The sequence below is a fragment of the Mesoplodon densirostris genome, chromosome 18, assembly GCF_025265405.1.
Source record: "Mesoplodon densirostris isolate mMesDen1 chromosome 18, mMesDen1 primary haplotype, whole genome shotgun sequence".
Taxonomy (NCBI): Eukaryota; Metazoa; Chordata; class Mammalia; order Artiodactyla; family Ziphiidae; genus Mesoplodon; species Mesoplodon densirostris.
In genome coordinates, this window is record NC_082678.1 from 44893496 (window position 1) to 44918039 (window position 24544).

General features: G+C 39.6%; 1 protein-coding gene and 1 non-coding gene across 3 annotated transcripts in view; one reads left to right on the forward strand and one right to left on the reverse strand.

Annotated features, from left to right (window-relative positions):
- RABEP1 (rabaptin, RAB GTPase binding effector protein 1) overlaps window positions 1-24544 on the forward strand; it is a 106670-nt gene that overhangs the window by 13653 nt on the left and 68473 nt on the right. The window contains exon 2 of one of the 2 annotated variants that reach the window (XM_060081360.1): window positions 22810-22938. The exons of the other annotated variant lie outside the window; for it this stretch is intronic. Coding sequence (XP_059937343.1) covers window positions 22810-22938 — 129 coding nt within the window. The remainder of the gene's footprint in view (window positions 1-22809; window positions 22939-24544) is intronic. 2 annotated transcript variants of the gene reach the window in all.
- On the reverse strand, window positions 9095-9229 carry LOC132479437 (small nucleolar RNA SNORA70). Its single transcript, XR_009530552.1, has one exon. It is a non-coding gene; the product is annotated as a small nucleolar RNA SNORA70 (small nucleolar RNA).

Consider the following 24544-nt stretch of genomic DNA (forward strand, 5'->3'; position numbering starts at 1 on the left):
AATGCTTTGATACCTTTAAAGACCTGCTTTATCTCAATATCAATTAGATATCCACTTCCTTCATTTTTTGTTTTTTTCGAAATTGTTGGCCTTTTTTTTTTCAATATCATTTGAATTTTTAAGTTGTTTCTATATGAGCTGTTTGTCAAGTTAGGACTTCCACATCTTTTATTAAGTCATTCATTTTCTTTCTGTAAGCAATTATTTTATAATTTTAGATAAAATTAATACTACCTATTGTAAACAATTTAGAAAATGTAGAAAAGCATAAAAAATTACCCAAAGATAATATCCATTCATTTATTGATGTGTTATTTTTCCAGGGTTTTTATATGTATATTATTTATTTTTTAATTTTTTGGGCTGCATTGGGTCTTAGCTGCAGCATGCGGGATCTTCGTTGAGGTATGCGGGATCTTTCGTTGCAGCATGCAGGCTTCTCTAGTTGTGGCGTGCAGGTTTTCTCTTCTCTAGTTGTGGTGCGCGGCTTCCAGAACATGTGGGCTCTGTAGTTTGTGGCACGTGGGCTCTCTAGTGGAGGTGTGTGAGCTCAGTAGTTGTGGCGTGCGAGCTTAGTTGTCCCACGGTGTGTGGGATCCTAGTTCCCCGACCAGGGATTGAACCCGCGTCCCCTGCATTGGAAGGTGGATTCTTTACCACTGGGCCACCAGGGAAGCCCCTATATGTATATTAAAATATATGGGGCCTCCCTGGTGGCGCAGTGGTTGGGAGTCCGCCTGCCGATGCAGGGGATGCGGGTTCGTGCCCTGGTCTGGGAGGATCCCATGTGCCGCGGAGCGGCTAGGCCCGTGAGCCATGGCCGCTGGGCCTGCGCGTCCGGAGCCTGTGCTCCGCAGCGGGGGAGGCCACAACAGTGAGAGGCCCACATAACGCAAAAAGGGAAAAAAAAAAAAATATATATATATATATATGAAAAAAACTCTTTTAAAAGTTAAGTGAAAATTCTAATATTTTATAGGATGTTGTTCCCACTTAAGTAATAAATGTTATTTTTAATGACTGCATAGTAATCCATTGTATGGATTCCATAACATGATTAACTAGGTCTCTCTTGGTATATATTTAAAATTTTTTTCCTATTGCAGTTAACACTGTAGTAAACATCCTGCTACATATATCTCTAGATATTTGTGCAAACACTTACCTTAATAACCTTTGAAACAACTAATAAGGATTTATGTACATTTAAATTTTGATACTTCTGATATATAAGGAATACCTCTCATAGCAATTGGAAATCCAATCCCTAGTGGCTTAAACAAGTAAAGGGTTTTTTTGTGTGTAACAAGTTTAGAAGTAAAGCATTCCAAGGTTGGTTCAGTTGTTCAAGGATGTCCAAGATCCAAGTTCCTTCAATTTTTTTCTTTCTTTTTAAAAAATATTTATTTATTTGGCTGCGTTGGGTCTTCACTGCTGCACGTGGGCTTTCTCTAGTTGTGGTGAGCAGGGGCTACTCTTTCATTGAGGTGCACAGGTTTCTCATTTGCAGTGCTTTCTCTTGTTGCGGAACATGGGCTCTGGGGGCGTGAGGTTCAGTAGTTGCAGCACGTGGGCTCAGTAGTTGTGGCATGCAGGCTTAGTTGCTCTGCGGCATGTGGGATCTTCCCGGACCAGGGATCAATCCTGTGTCCCCTGCATTGGCAGGCGGATTCTTAACCACAGCGCCACCAAGGAGGTCCTGCAATTAAATCTTCATGCATACTCATTGTTATTACTTGTTTAGGATATATTTTTGGCAGTGAAATTGCTTGGTTGAAAAGTATACAGAATTTTAAGACTTTTGCTGTTGATTACTACATAGTTATCTGTCTTGAAATATACCCTGGATTTGTTTTAATCAGGTATGGTAAGGTGACAGAATTTTAGGATTAGAAGGGACTTTTTTTTTTAATTGAAGTATAGTTGATTTACAGTGTTGTGTCAATTTCTGCTGTACAGCACAGTGATTCATATATATATATTCTTTTTCATATTCTTTCCCATTATGTTTTTAAAAAAATATTTATTTTTGGTTGCACTGGGTCTTAGTTGTGGTAGGCGGGCTCTTTACTTGTGGCTCGCCAGCTCCTTAGTTGCTACATGTGGGCTCCTTAGTTGTGGCTCACGGGCTCCTTAGCTGTGGCACGTGAACTCTTAGTTCTGGCATGCATGTGGGATCTAGTTCCCTGACCAGGGGTCAAACCCGGGCCTCTGCATTGGGAGCACAGAGTCTTAACCATTGTGCCACCAGGGAAAGTCCCCCCATTATGGTTTATTACAGGATATTGAATATAGTTCCTTGTACTCTGCAGTGGGACCTTGTTGTTTATCAGTTCTACATATAATAGTTTGCATCTGCTAACCCCAAACTCCCAATCCATGCATCTCTCACCCTGCTTCCCACTTGGCAACCACAAGTCTGTTCTCTATGTCTGTGAGTTTGTTTCTGTTTCATAGGTAAGTTCATTTGTGTCATGTTTTAGATTCCATGTATAAGTGATATCATATGGTATTTGTCTTTCTCTTTCTGACTTACTTCACTTAGCATGATAATCTATAGTTGCATCCATGTTGCTGCAACTGGCATTATTTCATTTATTTTTTATGGCTGAGTAGTATTCCATTGTATATGTACCACATCATGATCCATTCATCTGTTGATAGACACTTAGGTTGTTTCCATGCCTTGGCTATTGTGAAAAGTGCTGCTATGAACATAGGGGTGTATGTATTTTTTTGAATTTTAGTTTTGTCTGGATATATGCTCAGGAGTGGGATTGCTAGATCATATGGAAGCTTTGTTTTTAGGTTTTTTCTTTTTAAATTAATTATCTATTTTATTTTTGGGTCTTTGTTGCTGCACATGGGCTTTCTTTAGTGGCGGTGAGTGGGCTTCTCATTGCAGTGGCTTGTTGTGGAGCACAGGCTCTAGGCTCACAGGCTTTGGTAGTTGTGGCATGTGGGCTCAGTAGTTGTGGCTCGTGGGCTTAGTTGCTCCACAGCATGTGGGATCTTCCCGGACAAGGGCTCGAACCCATGACCCCTGCGTTGGCAGGCGGATTCTTAACCACTGCGCCACCAGGGAAGCCCCTGACGTTTTTAGTTTTTTGAGGAACCTCCATACTGTTTTCCATAGTGGCTGTACCAACTTAAATTCCCACCAACGGTGTAGGAGGGTTCCCTTTTTTCCACACCCTCTCCAGCATTTGTTATTTGTAGACTTTTTAATGATGCCTATTTTGACCAGTGTGAGGTGATACCTCATTGTAGATTTGATTTATGTTTCTCTAATAATTAGTGATGTTGAGCATCTTTTCATGTGCCTTTTGGCCATCTGTATGTCTTCTTTGGAGAAATATCTATTTAGTTCTTCTGCCCATTTTTCAATTGGGTTGTTCGTTTTTTGTTGTTGAGTTGTATGAGCTGTTTGTATATTTTGGAAATTAAGCCCTTGTCAGTTGTATTGTTTGCAAATATTTACTCCCATTCCATAGATTGTCTTTTCGTTTTGTTTATGGTTTCCTTTTGGAAGGGACTTTTTACCTGTCTTCTAGTGTGTCACTTTGTATCTGAAGTTCTCAACCCTCCCTATCAGTTTATAACAGATTTCTTACCTTTGTCACTATTGACATTTTGCGCTGGATTATTCTTTGTTGTGTATGACTGTCCTGTATGTTGTAGGATGTTAAATAAGCAGCATCTTTGGCCCCTACCCACTAGATGCCAGTACACTTACCTACCCACCCCCCCGCCCGACCCCACCCCCAGTTGTGACAACCAAAAATGTCTCCAGACATTGCCAAATATCCTCTGGGGAGCAAAACCACCTCCAGTTGAGAACCACTGGTTTATAACAAAATGCTTTAGAATGCACTGTTACCATTCTGATAAAGTTATACAAATGACTTAAAAAAAAAAACCCCTAACAGTATAATGCCTTTAGTGTAAAGGAAAATAACTTATAATTAAGTATATATATTTCAACATGTGAATTAATGTGTGACTAAATAAAAGAGCCACCCCTAGAAGGTGGTATTACACTTGTTTATAAGTCCTATTTAATCACTATTAAATACTTACAGTCACAGGGAAATCTTTCTAGGCCATGGCAGGTCAGTGTTTGAACCCAGCTCTGCCACTTCCTAGTGGTGCAACATTAGGCATTTTACGTAATTTCTCAGAATGTTTTCTCACCTATAACTGGGGATGGTATGCCTACTTTATGGTTTGTTTTGAAAATTTAATGAGCCAGTGTATAAAATAACTTGCCTAAGAGCTATATGTAAATTATTTAATCCTTGCTACAACCCTAGAAGGTAAGTACTATTCTAGTCCCCATTTTTACAGGTAGAGAGAAGGAACCAGTTTATAAGTGGCAGAGCTGGGTTTCAAACATTAATTCCAGAGCCTGTGCTTTCAACTATTATGCTGTATGGCTTCCCATATAATACCTGATGAATAGGGGATACTTAACTGTTAGCTCCTGTTATTTAATTCTGTTTTCTAGCTTTGAGAGACACCCCTCACCCGCCTCCCCATGTCATTAACATCAGCGCTCTCTCCTGGAAAATTTTTTACCTACTGGTTTCTCATTTCCCCTTCAGGGACATATAATTAATCTTCTTTATCCACACTTAGGATAACTATTTATCAAAATTCTGATGCCTCTCTATGTATGACTTTGATATTTTTGAAAAGCTAATAAATAATGCATTCAACTTTCCTTATAAATAAAATACAATGCTTGTCTTTTTATTATTTATTTATGAAGAACTCTTCTGATAAATAACTTCTAATATCAGCTGTGTAGTTATATTGTAGCCTTTTTATAACACAAGTGTAGGGGGATAAGAAATTACATGTACATTTTAGGTTTTCCATGTTACAATGAAGGACAGACAGTATGTACATAGGGAATTTGATTTATTTTACAGTATAATCAAACATGGTTCCAAGAGGTATCATATGTTGTGTTAGGCTTGACTTGTTCCTATGTAAATGATAAAAAAAAATCTTCAGGGCTTCCCTGGTGGCGCAGTGGTTGAGAGTCTGCCTGCCGATGCAGGGGACACGGGTTCGTGCCCCGGTCTGGGAAGATCCCACATGCCGCTGAGCCTCGCGTCTGGAGCCTGTGCTCCGCAATGGGAGAGGCCACAACAGTGAGAGGCCCGCGTACCGCAAAAAAAAAAAAAAAAAAAATCTTCAGAATATTCTGAGCAAATTTTCATTTTATATTAAAGGCATTGGTAACCAGAAATAATTAAATTTTTAATTAATAGTTCTCCACTGTGAATTGTATGTGTGAATATGTATAATGCTCCTTTATATGGAACGGTGGAGGGATGGTTTTACGGGTACATTATTTTTCAGCTGATTTAGACTTAAGCCCTCAAATACAGAAGTGGTAAGACTTAAAAAAAAAAAAAAAAAAAGAACAAACTTAGGATGCGCAGGCTCAGCGGCCATGGCCCACGGGCCCAGCCGCTCCGTGGCATGTGGGATCTTCCCGGACCGGGGCACGAGCCTGTGTCCCCTGCATCGGCAGGCGGACTCTCAACCACTGTGCCACCAGGGAAGCCCCAAACTTAGTCTTTTATATGGAATTTTTTAAACACTTGAAAAGTAAAGAGATTAGTATGTAGACCCACCACCCTCTTTCTACGTATCATGATTATCAATGCATGGCGAGTCTTGTTTCACCTATAGCCCTCTCCTCACCTCCCCTCCTGAATTATTATTATTATTATTTTTAATTAATTTATTTACTTATGGCTGCATTGGGTCTTTGTTGCTGCACGTGGGCTTTCTCTAGTTGGGCGAGCAGGGGCTACTCTTCGTTGTGGTGCACGGGCTTTTCATTGCGGTGGCTTCTCTTGTTGCGGAGCACAGGCTCTAGGCGTGCGGGCTTCAGTAGTTGTGGCTTGCGGGCTCCAGTAGTTGTGGCTCACAGGCTTAGTTGCTCTGTGGCATGTGGGATCTTCCCGGACCAGGGATTTAACAAGGGTCCCCTCCATTGGCAGGCAGATTCTTAACCACTGCACCACCAGGGAGGTCCCCGCTCCTGGATTTTTAATAGCAAAACTCAGACATTAGGTGATTTCATTTGGAAACATTTTAGTATGTATGTATACATAAGATGCAATACTACTATATCACCTAAAAAGAGTAACAGTAATTCTTTAGTGTTTCTGAATATCTAGTCAGTGTTGAAATTTCCTCAGTTGTCTCAGCTTAAAAAAAAAATGTTCAAATCAGGATCCAAAATAAAAGCCATCCTTAAGATTGGTTGGTGTGTCCAGTCTGTTTTTTTCCCTTACAATTTGTCTGTTGAAGAAATCCACCCTGTAGATTGTTCACACCTGGAATTTCCTAATTGCATCCATGTTGTGTTGGCCTCCATATTCTTCTGCCTTCTGTGTTTCCTCTAAATTGGTAGTTTGATCTAAAGTAGTGATTAGGTCCAGGTTTTTCTTTGTTTGAAATATGGTTTTATGTGTTATATTTTTTTGTGGTGGTTTTGTTTTGCTTTTTAAAAGAATATTTCAAAGTGGTAGAGTGTATCTCTATCAGGAGGCTCATTATGTCTGGTTGTCTCTTTGAGATGTTAGGACTGTTGATCATTGCCTAGATTTCTCCATTCATTAGGGTTTGTAAAATAGCAAGTTATTAGCTGGAATAGCTCTGTAAAGAAAAATTCTCCTTGTATATTTTGCTACCTTAAGGTGTAGGAAATGGAGAATAAATGCTTACTACTTTTCTCTTTGGTTACCAGTTTTCAAAATAATGACTTGTTTGCCTAGAACCCTTCAAAGGTAACCAGTCAGGTTTTTTTTTTCCCTTCGTATATCATCAAGAACACATGGATTTAAATAATGTATATGTTTTACTTCATTGTAGTTACTGATTATATTAGTTTACTGTGGCTGCTCCAACAAATTACCATAACTGGGTGGCTTAAAACAACAGAAGTTTATTCTCTCACAGTTGAGGAGGCCAGAGGTCCAGAATCAGTATCACTGGGCTGAAATCAGGTGTCAGCAGGTCTGTACTCCTTCCAGAGGTTCTAGGGGAACATCTGTTCCTTGCCTCTTCCTGCTTCTGGTGGCTGCTGGCATTCCTTGCCTTCCTCACTCCAATTTCTGCTTCTGTTATCACATTGCATAGTCCTCTTTGTGTCTGCTGAGGAACTCCTGTTTCTTATAAGGGTAGATGCGATTGCATTTATGGCCCACTGGATAGTCCAGGATAAACTACTCTTTTCAAGATCCTTAACTTAATTATATCTTTTACCATATAAGGTAATATTTATACGTTTGGTGATTAGGAAATTAATACATCTGAGGGGAAGGGTTGGTTCAACCTACCACACTGATGCTCAGATTATCTCATCTTTGACCGTTAAATCCTTTAAGTTGACTCCTTTGTTACAAAGGGAAGTCCTTTGATAAAACCCCCAGTAGGTGCCAAGATGTTCCAGGTTTATCTTGTATACTTCCTGCCCCAGGCCAGGAATCAGAGTTTTTTCCAAGGAAACCTGGTTACTTTTTTTTTTTTTTTTTTTTTTGCGGTAAGCGGGCCTCTCACTGTTGTGGCCTCTCCTGTTGCGGAGCACAGGCTTCTGACGCACAGGCTCAACAGCCATGGCTCACGGGCCCAGCCGCTCCGCGGCATGTGGGATCTTCCCGGACTGGGGCACGAACCCGCGTCCCCTGCATCGGCAGGCGGACTCTCAACCACCGCAGCCACCAGGGAGGCCCCCTGGTTACTTTTTGTGGGAAACAGTATTTAGAGACCACATTCTAGGTGCTAGGAGCATAGCATGTATTTTTCTTAGCAATTTTTCTGAAATAAATTACACTTTTACCCTGTTTTCTTAAACAGACTACACTAGATATCACTGAATCTTTTATCAATGACTTAGTATGAACATTAGTTTTGGGACCAAGCTATATACTGGTGACTTCCCCAGTGATGCTGAATTTTTCAAAATTAGGTTTGTTTGCTTTTACTTTAAATGTAACCAAATTCCAGTTCAGTTCTAGTCATTGTTTTATTTTATTTTTTCTCTGTGACCCAGTCATCCAGTCTGTGGGATCTGTTTCTCACCTAAGGGGCTTTTCAACGAACTGCACTAATCTCTAAACTCTGCTTTTTCTATATCCTTTGTTCTCTGACTCTAAGCAAAGCTAAGTTTGTTAGGAGATAAAATTGGATCTTATAGAGTATAATAGTAAGTCAGATGGGAAGGGAAGTCTGCTCAGCTAAGCATTCAAATGCATGAGATTTTCATTTCTGTTAAGCTTGAAGGCTCTTTTGGAGGTGGAGCAGTGTGGTGGGGATGGTGTGTGGAGGGCTAGTTGCTTTTTGCTGCGTGGTGAACAGTGCCAGACCTCTGGTAACAGCTTTAGTAAAGGTATTCATTTATTTGAATTTGAAAACCATTCAGAGTTTAGCCAATAGCTTAAAAAAAAACAAACTTTATTTTAAAATGGTTTTAGACTTATGGAAAAGTTGGAAAGATAGGACAGAGTTTTCCTATACTGCACATCCAGGTTCCCTTGTTAAAAACATGATGTATTAGTATAGTACATTTGTCAAAATTAATGAACACATTAATCCTAACTAAAGTCCCTGCTTTATTCAGATTTCCTTAGCTTTTTCTTTCTTTCTTTTCTTTGGCAGGAAAGTAGAATTTATTGGTGGGTGTGAGTAAGGAGGGGACAGTGCCAAGGCTGTCATGAGTGCAGGGCCCGCTATTTGTCCAGGGGCCACGATTAAGGATGTATTTGACCCCACAGCCATCTGGGATGAGCTGCTTTTCTGCCACCATATTTTCAAATTCATCTGTATTAAACTTAGTAAATCCCCACTTCTTGGAGATGTGGATCTTCTGGCAGCCAGAGAACTTCAACTTGGCCCTGCGTAGGGCCTCAATCACATGCTCCTTGTTCTGCAGCTTGGTGTGGATGGACATTATGACTTGGCCTATGTGGACCCTGGCCACTGTGCCCTCGGGTTTTTCAAAGGCACCATGCATACCTGTCTGGAGCCTAGATTGGGGACAGCACGCCAGTCACGAATGTTCACTGGAAAGGGCTGTTTCCAGGGTCTCTTAGGGCAACCCATACAGGCAACAGGCTGCATACACTATGGAGGAGGCTGCTGTTTGCAGCTATTGCACACCGGGCCCCCACGGGGAAAAGAGCATGGTTGGCTTAATTGGCTGCAAAGCCTTAGTTTTTTCTTAATCAACTTTTTCTGTTTCTAGATACTATCTAGACATCACATTACATTTAGTCGCCATGTGTACTTTGGCTCCTCTGGACTGTGACAGTTTCTCTGACTTTTTGATGACCTAGTCAGTTTTAAGAAGCACTGATCTGGTATTTTGTAGACTGTCCGTCGGTTGGAATCTGGCTGATGTTTTTCTCATGAATAGACTGGGATTGTGGGTTTTGGGGAGAAGACCACACAGGTAAAGTGCCATTTTCGTTGCATCATATCAAGGATGCATACTATCGTCGTGGCTTATCAGTGTTATCTGTGTTGATGCTAGCCTTGATCACCTTTGCTGGGTAGTGTTTGTTACAGTTTCAAGAAACTGAAGTTTCTCTCCGTCCTTCCCTTGCCTTTCCCTACTGGTGCTCTTCGGAAGGAAGTCAGTATGTGCCTCCACATACTGTCATGAAATAAGTCAACCGGGTTGATTATAAGCAGATTTTCCAGAGTTTATTCTGTCTTCTAACCAATGTTAACCTTTGTGGATTTTGTTTTTCTTTTAATCAGTGTCTAGCATCCTATGAGCAGTTTTTAAGATAATGGTGATGGGTGTGACAATATGGTATGTTTCACTCAGTGTTTTTTGTTGCAAACAAAACATTTTGTCTGGTTTAAGCATAAAAGGAATTTTTGAGAAGATGTGAAGTAGTTTACAGAGTCATTGAGAAAACAGGGAGAAATAGATTTTAGGACATTGGTTCTCAAACTCTAGCATGCATCTCAAGAGCTTATTAAAGCACATTTCTGGGCCCCACACCCAGAATTCCTTAATCAAGATGGTCTGGGATGGAGTCTGAGAATTTGCACTTTTAATATGTTCCCAGGTGATAGTGATTCTGTGGTCTCAGAAGCACACTGAGAATCACTGCTGTCTGTGGCTAAAAGCTGCCACAGAACTGGCCTGACAGGGAAGACTGTTTCCTCTCGTGCCCAGGAGCATATGAAGCTCCATTTTAATACAGTTGCTATTGCTGCTTTCACTGATGCTGTTTCTGCTTCAGGAACTGGACTAACCACTGGGAAGCTACTGAAAGCCTTACAGCAGCAAGAATGGAACCTTGTTTCTTTACACTGCTGAATTCTGAATTGAAGTTGCATTTGTGTGTGTCTGATTGGAAAGCCTTAGGTGACATGCCTGCATTCTGGTTTCAAGGGAGACTGGGAATTTGTGTTTGAATTCTGTTTTGGAGAGCTGAAACTCATAAAATGGAATGTCTTTAAATGTAGAAAGACTAAAAAATGATGGGCAGCCATGAATATGACAGTTGTCTACTACAGCAGTGCTCTGCAAGGGGAGAAAGAACTTGCACCAGAATGTAAATTAGTGTACTGCTTCCTTCATCAGAAAATGTCCGATGAACTGAGCAGTGTGCTTAGGGTCTTAGTTGATTTTATGTTCTTACACAAACTCCTTATCTTATTAGACCAGTAACAGTCTGCATACTATAGTAGAGTAACACTGTGCTAACTGTAACAGCACAGGGGAGAAGGGAATCTAGCGTTTTAAGATAACTGATCTTGGTGTCTAAGTTGGCCCTGAAGTATGGTGATACTTGAAGCAGGCTGGCAAATTGGGAAAAATGGAGAGTGTAAGAAAAATAGAGGTAAAACTGAGAGCTCAAAATATCCAGGGTATCACCCCCCACCATAAGCTGTCTAGAACAGTGTTGTCCAGTAGAGATGTAATGTGAGCCAAAGGGTGTATGTAACTTAAGTTTTTTCTAGCAGCCACATTAAAAAAGTAAAAAAAAAAAAAAAAAAAAGTAAAAAAACCACTTCCAAATAGAGAAACAGGTGAAATAAATTTAAAAAACTAACAGCTTTATTGGGATTTAATTCATATAGCAAAATAATTTTAATTAAATTAAAACCATTTAATTTAATTAAAACCATTAATTAGTGGTTTTAACTCAAAACCACTAATCTTTTAGTTACTATGGATTTTCCTTTTCTGGACATTACATATAAATGGAATCATACAATATGTAGCCTTTGGTGTCTGGCTTCTTTCACTTAACATAATGTTTTCAAGGCTCATCCATCTTGTAACTTGTCAGTACTTCATTGCTTTTTTGGACATATAATAGTCCATTGTCTGAAGATGCCAAATTTTGTTTATCCATTCATCAGTTGATTGACATTTGGGTTTCCTTTTTTTAGCTATTAAGAATAATGCTTCTCTGAACATTTGTGTATAACTTTCTGTGGAAATTAATAATGTATTTTATTTACCCAGTATATTCCAGATGTTACAGTTTCTACATGTGATCACTATAGAAAGTATTAATGAGATAATAAAAATTTTTTTGTACTAAAGTCTTCAAAATTCCATATATATTTCGTACTTAACACATATCTTAATTCAGATAGCCACATTTCAGGTGTTCAGTAGCCTCATGTGGCTAGTGGCTACCATATTGGAAAGCCAAGAAGTAACTCATTGGGACTTACGTGCAAAGTGAGGAAAGTCGCAGTTTTCCCCGTGTCAGAGATGTTTGCTTGCTGGCTCCTAGACAGATATGCATTACTGTCTTGCTCCCTTTGCCTTTGATTGTTCACAGTTGAATATTCTTCTCTCCTTTGCTTCTTTAGATCCTTGCTATCTTTTAAAATCCTGACTTATGTTCCTCTTCATCAGTGGGTTTTAGCTATTCCAGCTCACTTTTTCGTTTACTTATTTATTTAGTAAATGTTTATTGAACACCTTCCATGTGCTAGCCACAGTTCTAGGTGTTAGAAATGTAGCAACGAGCAGAATACATAAAGTCTCAGTTTTCACTGAGGGTCTGCTTGAGTATGGAACAATATTTAAACAGTCAGATATTTAGAGAAATAATTTCAGATAGTGATAAGTGCTATGAGGATAATAAAACTGGCTATGAGGATAGCACTTAGGCTGTTACCAAGCACTAATTTATTCTTGTAGTTGTAAACACATACCACAATAAAGCTGATTAAAAAATAATTTATGCTAAAATTTACTAGTTTTAAGTATATAGATTCATGAGTTTTCACAAATCTATATAGTTTGTAACCATCACCATAATTGTTTTATAGAACGTTTTACCCCAAAAAGTTCTTTCATGACACTTTGTGGTTAAATTCCTCCCCCCACTTCTGGGCAAATGCTGATCTGCTTTCTGTCATTATAGTTTTGCCTTTTCTAGAATTTCATATAAATGGAATCATACTTTTTGTATCTGACTTCTTTCACTGAGCATGATGTTATTGAGATTTAGCCATGTTGTGTGATTAGTAATGCGTTCCTTTTTGCTGCTGTCTAATATTCCATTGTATGGATACACTATTGTCCATTTATACTGGGCATTTGGGTTATTTCCAATTTTTGGCTATTATAAGTAAAGCTGCTGCGAGCATTTGTGTACAAATCTTTGTGTGGAAATATGTTTTCATTTGTAGGATTTCTGTATCTCATGGTAGGTGTGTGTTTGTAAGGAACAGCCAAACGGTTTTCCAAAGTGGTTGTACTATTTTGCATTCTCACCAGCAACCTTACTGACACTTGGTTAATTCAAGCACAAAGTAAGGTTTAAATGCAACTTCACTGATAGTGAATTCTCAGAGTTCCAAGCCAGGTCCTGAAGTGGCATGATGTAGTGCTACTTGTGAATGTCAGTAGAGTTAATAGGCATTCAGATATTCAGAAAACTGAATTCTTTTGGCTGTTTCCTTAAGTAGGCCTTCTTTAAGTTTTAAACTTAAGATATTTAAGTTCTGAATAGCTTTCTTTGTCTTGTAAGTGGGGCTCTAAAATATTTAGATATCCAATATTATCTGATAATAATATAAGCAGACTGATATCTGCTTATCAGTCCAGTGAGAGTCATACTTTTTCTTTTTTTTTCCAGTTTTAAAAAAAATTTTTATTAGAGTATAGTTGCTTTACAATGTTGTATTAGTGTCTGCTGTACAGCAAAGTGAATCGGCTATACGTATACATATGCCCCCTCTTTTTTGGATTTCCTTCCCATTTAGGTCACCACAGAGCATTGAGTAGAACTCCCTGTGCTATACAGTAGGTTCTCATTAGTTATCTATTTTATACATAGTATCAATAGTGTATATATGTCAATCCCAGTCTCCCAATTCATCCCACACCCCCCGCCCTTGCCCTTTGTATGCATGTTTATTCTCTACCTCTGTGTGTCTATTTCTGCTTTGCAAATAAGATCATCTATACCATTTTTCTAGATACCACACATATGTGTTAATATACGATATTTGTTTTTTTCTTTCTGACTGACTTCACTGTGTATGACAGTCTCTAGGTCCATCCATGTCTCTGCAAATGACACAATCATGCTTTTTCATCTGGCTTGGCATTTGGTATTTGAAATACTTGAGAAGTAGAATAATACCAGTTTGTACAAATTGAATAGGTAACTATCCATTTTTATCCATGCATATTTTTATCAGCTGTTGAACACAGGCTTTTGACAGTTATGGTAATTGAGCTAAATGTAATAAAAAATTAAGGTGATTTTAAAATTATCTGGTAAAATGAATGTAATGGTGGTTGAACTGTATTTTATATCTTGACCAGTATTCAAAAATGTCCATAGTTTATTTCAACCATATAGTTAGCTTTTTTTTAAAAAATTGAAGTACTGGGCTTCCCTGGTGGCGCAGTGGTTGGGAGTCCGCCTGCCGATGCAGGCGACACGGGTTCGTGCCCTGGTCTGGGAAGATCCCACATGCCGCGGAGCGTCTGGGCCCGTGAGCCATGGCCGCTGGGCCTGCGCTTCCGGAGCCTGAGCTCCGTGGTGGGAGGGGCCGCAGCGGTGGGAGGCCCACGTACCGCAAAAAAAAAAAAAAAAAATGAAGTACTGTTGATTTACAATGTCGTGTTAGTTTCAGGTATACAGCACAGTGATTCAGTTATGTGGGTGTGTGTGCATATATTCTTTTTCAGATTCTTTTCCTTTATAGGTTATTACAAAATATGAGTATAGTTCACTGTGCTATACAGTAGGTCTTTGTTGGTTATTTAATATATAGTAGTGTGTATAGTTTATTTTTCAAGTTATCTTTATTTGTTTCAGACTTTGCATGGTTCACATTGTCAATATATATTCCATATGGGAGTATATGGTGGAATATAGCTTTATAGCCTTTAAAGATATAGGAATAGAGCCTGGAATATAGTTTATACTGCATTGTTTATCTACTGAACATTCCCTGAAATCCCCATTCTTTTGTTCACAGTTGCTTCTTTTCTCTGTTTTTGACTTTTTTCAAAACTTTGTTTATCTGCTTGTCTTAATTGATAATTTTGCTTAAATACAATTTCTGGAACACTTAAAAAGGAATTGATTAAGTAAGTGATTTATGAACACTTTAGAAAATAAAATGATTTTGTAGTTATCACTAGGAAGAATCTCTAGAACAAGTTGAACCTAATGTACATCTCCGTTTTTTTGTGTTGTTGTTGTTGCCGTACGCGGGCCTCTCACTGTTGTGGCCTTTCCCGTTGCGGAGCACAGGCTCCGGACGCGCAGGCTCAGCGGCCATGGCTCATGGGCCTAGCCGCTCCGCAGCATGTGGGATCCTCCTGGACTGGGGCACGAACCCGCGTCCCCTGCATCGGCAGGCGGACTCTCAACCACTGCGCCACCAGGGAAGCCCTCCATTTTTTTAAGGACAGTTATCAACCTGAAATTGTTTAAATTCTGAAGTTAATAGTAACTATCATTTGAGTGCCTGTTATATGTGAGTTGCTTTTATATGATGGTATATTTAATCCTTATTGCATGTGATACTCTGCAAAATGGTTATCATCTTTATTTTAATGAAATCTTGGAAAGGTTAAACTGTTTTCCCCAGTTCATATAATGAAAGTGCTTGGGTTTGGGTTGAAGCACAAGCCTCTCTGACTCTGAAATTGTAGATGGCTTATTTTTGAATTTTAATAAGGCATTTGACTATACTGGTATGAAATCATGGATAAGATGAAATGTGATTTGATACTGAGGATGGTTGGAATGAATTTATAACTAATAGAGCAATCTAATACATCAATATCAACCTCTCCTGTGATCTCGGGTGATGCACCAAAGGGCTCTGTCTCTAGCTTTAACTTAAAACTGTTTTCAAACAAAACTGCAGTATGGCTGAACCACACTAGTATAGGTTGGAGGAAGCCTTGGCTTAAGTTTAAGTGAAAAGGATTTAAGGACAGTGTTAGATTAACATTAATCTTATGGGCTAACAATGGCAATGTGAGGTCATGGCCAGAAAAAGCTAGGGTAAATTTACAGTACATTATTAAGAGTATAGCCCCCAGATATAATGTTTCTACTAAGCTGGTATTGTGTTAGGATCAGTGTGTCCTATTTTATGTAGAATTTTGACTAACTGTAGTGTGCAGAGAGAGCAACTGAGATAATGAAGAATTTAGACGTTATTAAAGGGTTAGAAGATGTTTCATCTGGAGAAGAAAGGAGAGGGCAAGTATAGATGTTAGATATTAGAAATTTTCCTTGCTAATTCTGTAGGCCAGAACTAAGATCTCTCAGGAAGATGATTTAGGGTCCCGTTACTAAAAACAGATATTTCTAACAGATGACCAGTTGTCCAAGTGAAGGGGGAAGGATAATCTAAAATCTCTTAATGGGGCTTCCCTGGTGGCGCAGTGGTTGAGAGTCCGCCTGCCGATGCAGGGGACACGGGTTCATGCCCCGGTCTGGGAAGATCCCACATGCCGCGGAGCGGCTGGGCCCGTGAGCCATGGCCGTTGAGCCTGCGCATCCGGAGCCTGTGCTCCGCAACAGGAGAGGCCACAACAGTGAGAGGCCCACATACCGAAAAAAAAAAAAAAATAAATAAAATCTCTTAATGGTGGAATTGGCTACTCCATGAGGCAGTGAACTGAGGTATTAGATTTATGTTCATGTGTAAGCCATGTGATCACAAATCTGTGTTGTTATAGAAATGGATTCCTACATGAGTTAGGACTTGGTGGTTTTCAAACTATTTTAACCTCTCTCCACAGTAAGAAACACTTTTTCCATTGCAACCCAGTTATGAAATAACACATACCCATATTAAATGTGTTGCTGATATTTCCTATTATATTTTATTAACTTTAAAAGGCAGACTGCTGGGGCTTCCCTGGTGGCACAGTGGTTAAGAAGCCGCCTGCCAATGCAGGGGACACGGGTTCGAGCCCTGGCCCAGGAAGATCCCACATGCTGCGGAGCAGCGAAGCCTGTGTGCCACAACTACTGAGCCCGCATGCCACAACTACTGAAGCCCGGGCCCCTAGAGCCCATGCTTCGCAACGAGAAGCCACAGTAATGAGAAGCCTGCGCACTGCAACGAAGAGTAGCCCCCGCTCGCCGCAACTAGAGAAAGCCTGCGCGCAGCAGCGAAGACCCAATGCAGCCAAAAAAATAAATAAAATAAATAAAATAAATAAATTAAAAATAAATAAATAAAAGGCAGATTGCTAATCACTAAATTGATGTAACAACTCACTAATGGATTGACATTTAGTTTGAGATACACTGGACTAGAATAATCTCTAAAATCCTTGCAACACTATGATCCTAATTATTCCCACTCAATAATGTAAACTAAAAATTAGACCCAGAAAATTCCACATTGCAAATGCCTAGAGGTTATTAGTTAATTTTGAACATTAACATCTCTAGGGAGGCTGAAAGTTAGAAAATATTCTTGTGTCTTTTGATTCTTCCCACCTTTATCCTTGCCACCCCTGCTACCCCTCCCCCAAATCAGTCTTTTCCATCCTTAATTCTGCTTTTGCCCTTTTGAAGACTCTTCTTAATTAGTTTTTCATTATCTCATTTTCCACCTGAATTAAAATTTGGTGCCAGTTTGTTCTTTCATTTAATATTTTTCCTGGATTTATAACAACATTTTCAAATCGTTTACATAAACACCTAATCTTTTTTTTTTTTTTGCAGTACGCGGGCCTCTCACTGTTGTGGCCTCTCCCGTTGCGGAGCACAGGCTCTGGACGCGCAGGCTCAGCGGCCATGGCTCACGAGCCCAGCCGCTCAGCGGCATGTGGGATCCTCCCGGACCAGGGCACGAACCAGTGTCCCCTGCATCGGCAGGCGGACCCTCAACCACTGTGCCACCAGGGAAGCCCAACACCTAATCTTTTTTTTTTTTTTTTTTTTTTTGCGGTATGTGGGCCTCTCATTGTTGTGGCCTCTCCCGTTGCGAAGCACAGGCTCCGGACGCGCAGGCTCAGTAGCCATGGCTTACGGGCCCAGCCGCTCCGCGGCACGTGGGATCTTCCCAGACCGGGGCACGAACCCGTGTCCCCTGCATCGGCAGGCGGACTCTCAACCACTGCGCCACCAGGGAAGCCCCCAACACCTAATCTTTACGTGAGAAATAATTGACTTTCTTATTTGAAACCCATCATTTAAAAAGTATTATTATCTTTTATCTGAAATATTATGACACATAATTATTTAAGAGAGTTGCAAAAAAGAATAAAGAAAATAAGGATTTTCACTTTGGTTCACATAAGGAAGGCTAAGAAGACGTTCTGTGTAAACTTCATCACCAGTTGTTTTTTTGTTTCAGAATGGTTCATCTGAGTAAATGGACAAGGTAAAAGGATGCAGTTTCTTAAAGTTGCTAAAGTCAGAGTTTGGAGGATTATATGAAGTGAAATGACAACTTTGTATTACACTAAAGAATTTATGATTATCATTAGTATTATGGAAAGAGTGATTCCCAAGTGCCATATCTGTTTCCTCTAATATTGTAAAGTGATTGGTAATGTTAACCCAGTAACCAGCTTGTGGACTGCTTTACTTTACTTTCTCTTTTCCCCTTCCTTCTTGAGGCATGCTAAATAATTGTGGATTTACTTAATATTCTCTAAACAAAGCACAGTTCAGTGGGTAGATTTACTGCAAATTATAATCATTTTTAGTAATTCCTCAAAGAGGCTGGACATGATTAGTTTTCAGAGTACAGGAGAAAGTAGTTTCCTAGCTGGAAGGCCACTTCTGAAACAGAAGAGATTATTTTTTAGAAAATTTATCTGTTTTAGCAAATTGCCCTGGGAAAATATAAGTGTAGTTTTAAAAAATGACTATTTAGGGCTTCCCTGGTGGCGCAGTGGTTGAGAGTCCGCCTGCCGATGCAGGGGACACGGGTTCGTGCCCCGGTCCGGGAGGATCCCACATGCCGCGGAGCAGCTGGGCCCCTGAGCCATGGCCGCTGAGCCTGCACGTCTGGAGCCTGTGCTCCACAACGGGAGAGACCACAACAGTGAGAGGCCCGCGTACCGCAAAAAAAAAAAAAAAAAAAAAAAAAAAAAAAAAAGACTATTTAGTGTGTTAAAATATTTTAAGACCACTGAAGTAAGTTATGTGCACTTTTTATGAGCAGAGAGATTGAGATGGAGCAATAAGATAAAATTATCAGTAAAACTAAAAAAAATGATGAAGCACCTTATTATCTTTTAATTTAAACCCAATCAATGTAATTTATCCCTTTTAAAAAAATATTTATTTTTGGCTGCGTTGAGTCTTTGTTGCTGCTTGTGGGCTTTTTCTCTAATTGCGGCGAACGGGGGCTACTCTTTGTTGCAGTGCACGGGCTTCTCATTGCGGTGGCTTTTCTCATTGAGAGGCACAGGCTCTAGGCACGTGGGCTTCAGTAGTTGTGGCTCACGGGCTCTAGAGTTGTGGCGCATGGGCTTAAGTTGCTCTGTGGCATGTGGGATCTTCCTGGAGCAGGGATGGAACCCGTGTCCCCTGCATTGGCAGGCAGATTCTTAACCACTGCACCACCATGGAAGTCCCTAATTTATCCTTTTGATTATGCTTTGATTCAGAAAGGCAACCACTCTGAATATAATTTGGCATATTCTTGCCAGTCTTTTTTCTAATACATATATTTTCCAAAGATCATATTATGTTATATCTAATTTTGTGTCTTAATTTTTTAATGTAATTTTTCCGACTTGATATTATTCCATTGGATGGGTGTACGTACCTACCATACTTAACAGTTTCATTTTAAAAGCCAGTGATACACAGATTAAGACTTCTGAGTTTCAGGAACTGTTCAGATTCCTTTGTTCCACTGGAGTTATGCTTTTTTTCTTTTTTCCTTGAAATAGGTGTTTTCTTGGATCTTGAACATTTTTAAACAAAAAGATTCTGATTGTAGTAATATTTGATCTAGACTGTATTTTTTTCTTTTCCCATTGATAATGTCTCATCAAATTTAGTACACTCTTAGAAGAATGTAATAGTAGGACACAGCTTGAGGCTTAAAGATATTTTTAAGTTATTACGTATTCTCCCATTCATATCAAAATTAGGGAAGGCGATAGACCTAAGAATTATTGAATATTTCCTTCATTTATTTGCCATATTATTATTTTCTTTCTGTATTGTTGCTTAATTCAGACATTTTGGAAGGCACCTATGCTCACCCCTATACCACTAATGCAGACATTTTGAATAAATGATGTAACAATTTTTCCCTTTGGATGTCAAGCATTAAAAGAAGTCATTGCATAACATAGTGTCCCCCCCTTTTTTATTACTCAAATGAAGGTAGCAATATACAGAATGTGTGGAATGTTTAACAAAGGCTGATATACTAATAGCTCTTAGCTGTGAGTTACAGCAGGCTTAATATTGTTGAAGTTGGTGTTAACAATTTGTCCGTGTTGATACATGGTAGTAGGGAAGGATATGGGCTGGAAGTCTAAGCATGGAACTGAGTCAGAATCATGAGGCTGGAAGTGACTTCTGGTCTTTTGTCAAAGCCAGTTGATCACTCTGCTGTTTTCCCTTCATTTTAAAAAAATTATTTATTTATTTATTTGGCTGCGCCAGGTCTTAGTTGTGGCACACGGTATCTTTAGCTGTGGCACGTGGGATCTAGTTCCCTGACCAGGGATCGAATCCCGGCCCCCTGCATTGGGAGTGTGGAGTCTTAACCTCTGGACCACCACGGAAGTCTCTCCTTATTCATTTAATATCAGTAAATCTCACTAGTTTACAGCTAACATCCTTATTTTTCTATATGCCAGGCTAAGTGGTTTTTACATGAACTATTAGCTAGTTATTGTGAACTGCTTGTCACCATGTTAGAAAAATAATCAAGTATTTTGTGTGATGAGATCTGTTTTAAGTTTGATTTGTGGTTGGTTGCTCATGCATTATGATGTAGGATATGCCTGTTTGTAAACTTCCTTACTGTCTTACGCAAGGTGAATTGATTTTTCTACATATAGCAGTAGAGGCATTCTTGTAAAAAGCAGTTGTTTTGGCCTTTGTGTTGTAGAATTGCAGTATGTTAGAAGTACTTGAGGTGGATTTAAAAAAAATCTGGGGGGGGATTTTAAATTTTTTTATTAAGAAAACAAATAAGGGAGTTACTTGGTGTATCCTCAATGGGATCATGACTCCTGGAATTGAAATTTGTTCTGAATCGTGAGAGAGGCAGCCAGACCTGTGGGTGTGGATGGCGCCTGAACTGTGGGTCAGAGCCAGGACGGCGTTGGGAGTAGTGGAAACGCACTTAATCTTTCTTGGCTGTAATTTTAAAGGCTGCATTTTAGTTTTTTTTTTTTTTTTTTTTTTTTTGCGGTACGCGGGTCTCTCACTGTTGTGGCCTCTCCCGTTGCGGAGCGCAGGCTCAGCAGCCATGGCTCACGGGCCCAGCCGCTCCGCGGCATGTGGGATCTTCCCGGACCGGGGCACGAACCTGTGTCCCCAGCATCAGCAGGCAGACTCTCAACCACTGCGCCACCAGGGAAGCCCTGCATTTTAGTTTTCATTGATTCATTAGCCTTCGCTCCTAAATATAAATATAATGTTGAAAGGTATGGACATTTTGTGTGTGTGTGTGTGTATGTGAGTGTGTTTTAGTAGAAGGTAGTAGTGGGTGGGAGTGTAGTTGTTAGGGAAAAGTAAGAACAGAGGGATCCTGCTTTTTCTTCTTTCTTTATTTTCCAGTGCCCTTCCTTACCCCATGTATTAATCAGTAGGTACCAGTAACTTTAAAATGTTAAGTGGAAAATTTGCCTAATTTATTTAACAATTGGAATTGGACAATAAAAATACCAAGACAAGTAAATAGCACAGAGAACCCATTTCCTTTATGATTTCAAATGGTAAATATGAAATAACTGCACGTTTCCTCCTTCCAGTGGATTCTCCATCCTTGTCTTTCTCCGAAGGTTAGCACAGGTTCAGATGACCAGATGTCATTCTTTACTTTGACCTAAAGATCCTAGATGTTTGCTCCTCAGCATGACTCCTTACCTTTAATGACATGGAACTCAAAGCAGCTGTCATTTCCTTCTTTTGCCATGGATTGCATCGATGCTGTTAGATCTGTAGTGAAGCTAGTCTGAAGATGTCATGGGAATGAGCAAATAGTGGTTTTAGTTAATTGTTTATTATCAAAGGAGTTGTAGAGAACTTTGAAAAGCACATGGAAGAAATTAATGAGCCCTAATTCTATTTCTCATAGACAAATCATTAGTGCATTTTTCCAGTGTTTTTTTCTGTGTGTTATAAAATTATAATCTCAATTAAATTGAGTAATAGGTTGTGGGGGGAAGACCTTCAGAGATAATCTCAGATCATGGTTAAAATTTTAGTAAATCATCATTATCTGGGGGTGGCTTGTTGTAGGGAACTGAGACCTCTGCTGACCTAGGTAATCAGGCAGAGGTGTTAGTACTGATAAGTATCCCCTGGAGCGATTAGGGTCATAGCTTTGTGGCTAGGTTGCTGTTGGGGAAAAGGAGGAGGTCAGGGGTTTGGACTCCTGAATTTCCCTCTCCTTGCTTGAACCAAAAGACCCTCTGGGTTTGGTCAGAATAGGTGTTTATATAATTAGCTGTGGCCAAATTATAGAGCCCCTAAAGTAAAAACGTGTCCCAATCCCTGCCATACCACAATCAAATTAATCTAAAAACCAGATAATCTCCCAGTCTTTGAGAATTCATACAGAATGTATGATTCTGTATCCTTTCTATATGAAAGGTTTCTTGATTATGATTTCAGTATAATGGTAATGAATCATCTTGAAATTGGGAGAGTAGTTCAGGCTGGTATGGCTGTCCTAATCAGGGTGCCCTTTAGATTTTGCTCATAACACTTGAGAGAGACAGAAGCTAGCAAGATTGGTAGTGGGTTCATTTGTGGGGTAAATAGCCCAAATAATCCAATATTCAACAATTCTGTAAGTGGATTGACATTCTGTCAGTTATACAAAGGAACTTAGAAGCTTTCTTTTGGGAAATTTGCCTTATGTGATTCTCCATATATGTGCTGTTTCACTTTACATGACTCATTCACAATGTGTGTATTAAGTCTAGGAGAAGTGTCATTTTTGAAAAATTAGAATTTCCTAGAATATATTAGATCTTTGGAAGAAGGTTGACCACTTGTTTCATTATAGAAATGTGTAGCCGCAATACTAATTTATTCTTGTAACTTAATTTATGGATAAAAGTTATTACTTGTTAACTAGTATTTTTCTTTCCAGTTTCTCTTCAGCAACGGGTAGCAGAATTGGAAAAAATTAATGCAGAATTTTTACGTGCAAAGCAGCAGCTTGAGCAAGAATTTAATCAAAAGAGAGCAAAATTTAAAGAGTTGTATTTGGCTAAAGAGGGTAAGTTTATAAGTCTTCCCCTAACCCCCATACTAAAACTGCCTTAAAATGTCAAGTTTCTTGGTAGTACAATGTTAATTTTATCATTGAATAAATCTTGATTTTATTTCTACTTGCATAGTATAATAGAAACCTATTTAGAGGCTAGGGTTAATAATGAAATTGAAAAACAAGTTGAATAATGCATTATTCAGATATTCCTTTGTCTTTTGCCCTTGATGATATTTAAGATGGTAGGCTAGATAGTCCTGGGACACAGGACTTTCAGTCCCCTTAGCACTTGGGAGATAGCCCCGGGCAAATCAGGACTGTTGGTATTCTAATAATAGCCTTAGCCGTGTTATAGTAAAACTGACATTTCATGTAATTTATTCAACAAATGTTAATTATCAGTTAATATGTTTAATACCTACTATGAGGTGGGCATTGTGCCTAGGTGCTGGGTATACAGAAGAGGCAAGATTCATGTGGCTCTTTTACTCATAGAAGTTGAACTCTACTGAGGAAAACAGATTAAGTAATAGTGAGTTGTTTAAAAAAAAGCAAAGTGTATAAGGCAAACGTATGAGAACATATCACGAGGGAGATCTACTCTGAAGGATGAGGGAAAGGGTTTACATTTTGGGTATTGACATAGGAAAGTATAGATATGATTTCCACAGCCCTCTAGACCAGTGAGTGATTTTCAAAGTGTGATTGTGGAATAGCAGCATCAACGTTATTATCTCCTGGGAAACTTGTTAGAAATGCAAAATTTTGGATCCTACCCCAGACTTATTGAGCCAGACACTCTGGGATTAGGGTCTAGCAGTCAGTGTTTTAAGAAGCTCACCAGGTAATTCAGATGCACACCAAATTTTGGGAACCACTGCTCTAGTATAGACCAGCAGCTCTCAAACTTTAAAGTGGATGAAAATCACCTGGAGAACTTGTTGGAACACGGTATGTTGGGCTGGAGCCTGAGAATTTGCATTTCTAATAAACTTGTAGGCGATTGCAGTATGGCCAGTCCAAGGGCCACAGTTTGAGAACCACTATCGACCAGTGATCCTTCAACTTTTTTTTTTTTTTTTTTTTTTTCTTTTTGCGGTATGCGGGCCTCTCACTGTTGTGGCCTCTCCCGTTGCGGAGCACAGGCTCCGGACGCGCAGGCCCAGCGGCCATGGCTCACGGGCCCAGCCGCCCCGCGGCATATGGGATCCTCCCAGACTGGGGCACGAACCCGTATCCCCTGCATCGGCAGGCGGACTCTCAACCACTGCGCCACCAGGGAGGCCCCCTTCAACTTTTAAGTTTATATACTCGTAAAATGATTATAAACATCCCTCACACCTTAAAAATTTTTAAATTTTAAAAGTAAAAATTTCAAAGGATGTAAATTCTATCGTATTGTTAATACTGACAATTTAAATTAAAACTTCATGCTTTAAAACATATCCAATGGAATCAATCATAGTGATTTAATATCCAACACCATCCATTTAATAAAAAATACAAGAATAGGGCTTCCCTGGTGGCGCAGTGGTTGAGAGTCCGCCTGCCGATGCAGGCAACACGGGTTTGTGCCCCGGTCTGGGAAGATCCCACATGCCGCGGAGTGGCTGGG